Source organism: Saccostrea echinata, unplaced genomic scaffold (genome assembly GCF_033153115.1).
Source record: "Saccostrea echinata isolate AGI-Se365-2 ecotype Australia unplaced genomic scaffold, CSIRO_AGI_Sech_v1 ptg000022l, whole genome shotgun sequence".
In the NCBI taxonomy this organism is placed as follows: Eukaryota; Metazoa; Mollusca; class Bivalvia; order Ostreida; family Ostreidae; genus Saccostrea; species Saccostrea echinata.
Window position 1 is genome coordinate 16,949,698 of NW_026889771.1, and position 7,332 is coordinate 16,957,029.

A 7,332-nucleotide genomic window follows, 5' to 3' on the forward strand; every position below is an offset into this window, starting at 1 on the left:
TACTGCTTTAAAAAAGACATCATATGTTTATTGCATCTCAAAATATATTTTTCCCACAGATTTTTAGGACCTCAAAAAAATAATAGTTACATATTTGAGTTGAATTCAGGTCATTATTTAGGGGGTAATAAGGCCTAATAAACAGTTATTGAAATTATGATAGGTCAAGTTGCTTACGAAGATAGCATAAAGATCGATGATGTGCCCGGGGGGCATTTAATGAAACCGGAAGGCCGTCAAAGACGACCTCTAAGTAGAAGTCTGTCCGTGTCACAAAACCGAGATGGCAGACCAGATGGTAAGAGCTCTTGATTTCAATATTTTTCTTCACTTTTTCCACAACAGATAAATAAAGGACAACATAAATTAAGTATGTCTTTGATCACTGTGGGTGGTACTTGTTACACTTATACTTTCTCTGAAATTTGAAGACTTAATACTGGCTGAAAACAAATCGACACATTCCTTCTCTGTTTCACTAGTTCTTCCAGCAATAGAGCAACCCGCCATCATGGATTAAGGGGTAACTAAACCAAGTTTGAATTAATTTTATTATTTTGATACATGATAATAAACTAACTCATTTTGCTGCCTCGATATGATTATATAGTCCTGTGTGTATGTGGGTTGCCTCACATAACAAAATGAAGTACTTCTGAATGTCTGCATGAGATATACTAGTAATGTACCCGCATGTCTGTTTGTGTGTTTTCAATCTGATTTAATTTTGCAATTTTATTCTAACATTGACTTCCCTTTGTAAGTTTGAATACAGTATTTACTTTTCTAGACATGATAAAAACAAGTGCACCGCAAAGCGGAGCATCCCCTCTCAAAAGAGCATATCTGTAAATCAAGGCAGCATTCGACATCGATCTCGATACAAATTACGTCACTTCCATTTTGCACAAACAGGTCTCAGCGGCCTCCGTTTTTGGAGGATAGATTTCATCCTCTAAAACAGAGGATAGAGGTGTTGCCACCTACCAGACTTTTCAAAACAAAGGGCAGTTAACTCTTAACAAGCAAATAACAGCAACTCTTGCATTTATGTCATTCACTGATTTTTCAACCAGTATTTTTGATATGCCAAAAACCCTTAATTAAAGGTTATTTAAATTAGAACATTGTTTTGAAAAATATTTGATTTATCTTCCAAAAGATCTGAGAAAAGCTTTATGTAAATTTAGATGTATGAATAACAGATTTCCAATTGAGAAGGGTCGCTTTTGGGGTGTTGACAGAGATGATCGAATTTGTGATCTTTGTTCCTGTAACAATTTAGGAGATGAATTCCACTATCTTTTAGAATGTGCTTTTTTCAAAAGAGAACGAAAAAAATTGTTCCAAATATTTTTTATGCTAACCCTAATGTGATTTAAATTTCATGACCTGTTAAGGACCCTCTCTACACCAGTGCAAAATGTTTTTTGGACATCGAGAAAATTATACTTAATAAAAGTGTAAATATTGAGCTTATTTATTTGATTTTTGATATATGGTACGTGGCATTTACCCCCTGGAAAAATGTTCAAACACAACACATTATCAGTGAACAGAAATCACAGTTGTTTACTTCCATGAAGAAAATACATGTAAATAACGTGTTCAATTAATTTATCTTGGCCTTTTAAAATGTTAAGAATACTTGTATTGATTACAAACTGAGTAATATAATGTAAATTGCTATTTATTGGAATTTAGATCTAAGAGCAGATCACTCTAATTGCAGAAAAATACCATAGAATCAGAACTCTTTAGTGTGCAGTGTAGAGAGGGTTCTTAAACTGTAAGGACGCTAAAGTCATTTTTGGACTTGCCAAATTTTGGAAAATTTTATTGTCAGTAATAAATTAAGAATAACAAAACAACTGTTTAAAATATGTTGTAATGATTTATTTAATACATGTACTAACAGAGGCCTTCTATACTTTGATGTTTTGAACTATACATGTATATAGTAATTAACATTAGTGCCACTCATTTCATGCTTGTGTGTTATTTTGTTGTATCATTTGCATTCATATACCCCAGTTGGGGTCTTTGTCTTAAATAAAAACTTGAAACTTGAAACAACCAAAACAAATAAAAGGTAAACTTTCATATGATGATGGATAAATATATAAAATCTATATAACATTATTTTTGTAATTGCTGTCAATCACTTATTCAGTTAGAGGCTTAGTTAGCAATGATTACCCGGCCTTACCTGTCTGAACTGAACTGAACTGAATTTATTGATCTCTTCACAATTTTACAATTGTATAGCGAGATATAAATGTAAACTACAATGATGAAAAATAAAAACACATATGGCATGCGTGAGTATGAGGATAGACAAATAGTACAATTATAAGTTTAGGTCTTTACTAGTTTGGGGAGCACGTTTTAGTAATTTTTTTAATAAATATACACAGTTTTCTTAAAAATGACTGTTTATCTGAATTCATTATTTCTCTAAATGTAATTGTATTTTTGAATCGTAATTGTTTTTGTGTTAAACATTTATTTCTTTCACGTGTCATTGCCGTACAATTTAATATGTAATGGAATTCATCTCCTATTTCATTTAATTGACATTTCTTACATAGTCTAATCTCTGAGAGTCTGAGACAATACTTATAACTATAACTGATTTTCTGGTACCGTAATTATGTGTTAAGCAGTTTACAAATTTTGATAAACAATTTTTTTTTTGAAAATTCAATTATTATTTCATTGAATGAATAATCCTTAAACACATCACATTTGTATTTTTTTAAATTTATATATACATTGTACATGTATATAAATATGTTAATTTCTTAGTAAATATGTTAAATTATCTTCTTTATTTATTTATGCAATTAAATAATTTGTTGATTTTATAAAATCATATTTTAATATATAATTATTTATCAAATCCTTTAACTATTTTATTTGCTTCAATTATAAGGAGAGCATATATATATTGTGTTTAAAATACGTTTCCTTCTGTATTTCCTTTTTTTCTCTATTTTTAAAGTAAAAGAAAACACGAAAGTAATATTATTTAAGTCCCTATTTATTTGTCTTAATAGAGAAAAACATGATAATAAAACAAAATACAAGAAATATTAAGTAAAAATAGAGCGCAAGAAGTGCCAACTTTGAAAGCGTATTGTAAAAATTCTAGACATAGAATCTCAAATCGCCCCTTACAAACATCTAGTTTAATGTTTGAACTTTTGTTTACATGTAGTCTGGTGCTTGCACTTTTTGATTAAAGGTAGGCACGAGGCGTTTGAAAATTACTTGTGTTATCCTCTGAAATCGGAGGATAAACTATCCCACAATGCAATGCGGTTTCCATATATGGTAAAAAATTTGGCCGCCATATTGAATCTAGCTATCCTCCAAAACCCGAGGCCGCCCAGACCTGACAAAAGGACAGACTCAGATAGCAAGATCTTCATGGGACGCAATGCTCATTACCGGTATACGAATTGTATCTATTTAAGAAAATCTAACAAAAGTCGTAATTCATCGTCGGATACCCATTGGTGATCTCGTTTTTAACTCATCACTCGGGTGATGAGTAAAAGACGAGATCACCCGTGGGTATTCGACGATGGTCGTAATTATTATTAGACAATACAATATTTAGTGGCTTTACTTTAAATATGAAACATAATAGAAAATATACATATATGAAATAAATATATTTACCAAGCACCACCATATAAATTCAGCTATTTTGAATCTACGTTTTTGCCCTTTAATGATGTACGTGCCAATAATTTAAAAACGGAAAAGTTGGTCGACATGTTATGAATATGTCAAGGTTATTATGTATGGATTTCAGTTTGATTAATGCGCATTGTTAATCGAACACGTTTGCTGCGTTTGTTTGTGATGTTTGCCTGTGTGGTTGAGTAGTTAATTTATGTGACATTTATACTTTTGGGTCACCTGTGTTTACTCGGGTGACCTATTGCTATCTGTTTTCGTCCGTCGTCGTGCATCGTGTGTCGTGCGTTAACATTTGAACATTCTCAACTTCTTCTCTGGAACCGCTGAACCAATTTCAGCCAATTTTGGCATATATCATTTATGGGTTAAGAAGAATAAAATTGTGAAATTCATGGCCCCTGCCCCCTGGGGGCATGAGGGGTGGGGCTAAAACCATCAAAATCAATGCAATCTATAAAAATCTTCTTTACTCCTGGACATCAAGCAGTCAAACTGTTGGCATAATTGTAGTAAGCATTGAGCCCTCTACTAAAATTGTCAAATCCAAGGCCCCATGGTGAGGGGTTCTGGTGCAAGGGCGGGGCTGTGTTGAATATATAGTGAAAATACATTATTTCTTTAAAAATCATCTCCTCTGCTCCTGGGTATTAAGCAAACTAAACTAAATGCATAGTTATGATGAGGAAAGGTGCCTCTTCCAAAATTGTGAATTTCATGGCCCCAGGGTCAGGGGTTCTGGTGTTAGGGCGGGGCTCAAATAATTATAAACTGAAAATGCATTAATTCTTTGAGAATCTTCTCCTATGTTCCTGGGTATAAAGCCGATAAACTAAGTACATAGTTATAATGAAGAAGGATGTTTTTTCCAAAATTATAAATTTCATGGCCCCAAGGTCAGGGATTCCGGTGTAAGGGCGGGGCTCTATTGAATATATAGTGAAAATGCATTAATTCTTTGAAAATTTTCTCCTCTGCACCTGGGCATTAAGCCGATGAACTAAGTACATAGTTATGATGAGGAATTGTGAATTTCATGATCCTGTGTAAGGAGTTTCGTTGAGAGGGGGGCTTATTTATTATATACTGAAAATGAATTAATGCTTTGAAAATCTTCTGCTCTGTTCCTTGGTATTAAGCAAACAAACTAAAGGAGCCAGGGTGACTAGGGGACATGTTGTAGTTACTGACAAGTGGCAAATAGTCACACTGTATAGCCAAGTGGCGAGTGCTGGTAACAAGTGTCGCCAAGTGGCAAGCAGGTAAGTTGTTTGTGTAGTCAAGAGGCATCACCTAGAGTAAATATACAGGCATTAGAGATTTTTCTTTTTGATAGACAAGTGACAAAAACATATCTCTATATATTATTGCTTTACACACTCTAGGCAAGTGTCCGTTGTATTTTTATATCTTGCATTCCTTATCATCCCTGTAAGACTTGGAAAAATCATGTACAATCCAAGGAGATCACTTGGGTCTCACCCATTACAATAAGCAAGGTTATTTTTACAAGATTTTTGAAATTCTTGGGCAGCATAGCTTCATCTATTAGTTAATTTTGTTTTATACTTCTGTGGGTTCTTTATAATGTTGTATTATACTCAGGTGACTGTTAAGGCCGTTGGGCCTCTTGTTGTATTTCACACGTTTCCGGTCATTACCTGAGATGACCTAACAAGTGACCAATCACTGACAGTTCTATCTAATTTTAAATATACTTTTTAGCTCACCTGAGCCGAAATTCCTATCTTCCTGACATGTAGATAGACATTAATTAAAACGCAATATTTCTTCTGCATGTCACAACTTTGTGCGAAATTACGATCAACGCGATAAATACAAGTGACCTCTGAATCAGTCGTCTAAAAATTATACCTACAAAGGTTAATACAATGTATAAGTAATAAGAAAGTGTTGTGCCATAAACCCGGACGTTGTTGGGATCGCTAGTCTACTATTTTTTTTTCATATGTTGGTTGTTCCCCCCATATACACTAAACTTACTACGGAAACTGACTTTCAACATTTTTTAATCTTTATTTCTAAATATTTCTTCACTTTTGAAGTGGGTAGCGGCATTTCTATGCATGTCCGATTTCGCTGCCGTACATTAATTAAATAATTTAAAAATGATTTAAAGATAATAGACCAATCATTAAAGCCATCCAAAAATTAAGGACCACAATAGGTGAGCTGGGTGATTGGTCACTAATTACTGTAAATATACACAGCCACAGGCAAGAACGGGTGTTTCACAGGTGTAGATGACGACACGCTAACTACCGTATGCATATTTAATTAAGTTATTTTTTGATACGTTTTTGATAAAAATATGTACTTTGAAATAAGAAAAAATACACTTCCGAGTAACCGAGTACCATTTTTAGTATTCGGTACTCGGACGTTCGATCGAGTACCCGGTTAACCGGATACTCGTTGACATCCCTAATATATATATATATATATATATATATATATATATATATATATATATATATATATATATATATATATATATATATGCTAGATTTACTAAAGATATTTTACAAATTTTCCAGCATCAATACACGGTCTTGAAAAGAAGAAAGGATTGGAACAAGTTAATTGGGCCATGATTCGATAAGCAGTATTATATTGAACAATAGACTATTTCTTATGACACTGTTGTATTACCACTACCAGTATTAAACATTGTTTATTGATTTTTTTTTTCATTTATATTTGTACATACTTAAATAAAATTATCAGAATTTTGAGGATTGATTTGTTGTAATTTACCAGAATATATATATATATTTATATATATATATATATATATATATATATATATATATATATATATATATATATATATATATATATATATATATATATATATATATATATATATAGTGATATCCGTGTGCGAGATAACATCTCAAAAATTGAGAGAACAGCATTAAAAAATATAACTAGTGACGATACCATTATCGTAAAGGAGGCTTACAAAGTAGGAACTATTGTTATCATGGCTAAAGAACATTACAAAGAAATGGTTCTAGAACAATTAGATGAATGCAAATTTTTATCAAGAATTACCTTCAAATGAAGACCAAAAAAAAAAAAACAAAAAAAACAAAAAAACCATGTTTACAATAAAGAAGTATACTTCAAAATTTGCCAACAATTTAACAGCAAAAGAGGTAGATTTTCTTCTGAATTTTGAGGTAAAAACTAGTAACTTTTACGGACTACCGAAAATTCACAAGTCTAAACAAATTCAAAATGGATTACAGGAAATGAGTGAAGCTTATATTAAATTACGACGTCCAACAGACTTAAAACTGCGCCCTATTGTAGATGGCCCTTCTTGTCCAACGCAAAGGTTAAGTAATTTCCTAGATATTCTACTTAAACCTATCTGCACATTAGTACCCAGTTTTATTCGGGACGACATGGATTTCCTCAACCATATTCCATAAAACGAAGAAAATACGAAGTTGGTGAGTTTTGATGTCACAAGTTTATTTTAGGAATGACTCTAATTCTTGGCCAAATTATTCGAGTATAACCTGGTTTGGGTCAGTTTACGCTGTTTTATAATCTATGGGTGTAAAATTTCGTTGCTTTTTATTAGTTCAAATT

At 32.2% G+C, this 7,332-nt stretch overlaps 1 protein-coding gene across 1 annotated transcript in view; it reads left to right on the plus strand.

The window, feature by feature from the left end:
- LOC133190576 (zinc finger SWIM domain-containing protein 6-like) overlaps positions 1–6,453 on the plus strand; it is a 71,417-nt gene extending 64,964 nt beyond the window's left edge. The window contains exons 20-21 of the mRNA XM_061326277.1: positions 164–298; positions 6,267–6,453. Coding sequence (XP_061182261.1) covers positions 164–298; positions 6,267–6,331 — 200 coding nt within the window. The 3' untranslated portion in view covers positions 6,332–6,453. The remainder of the gene's footprint in view (positions 1–163; positions 299–6,266) is intronic.
- The last annotated feature ends 879 nt before the right edge of the window (positions 6,454–7,332 follow it).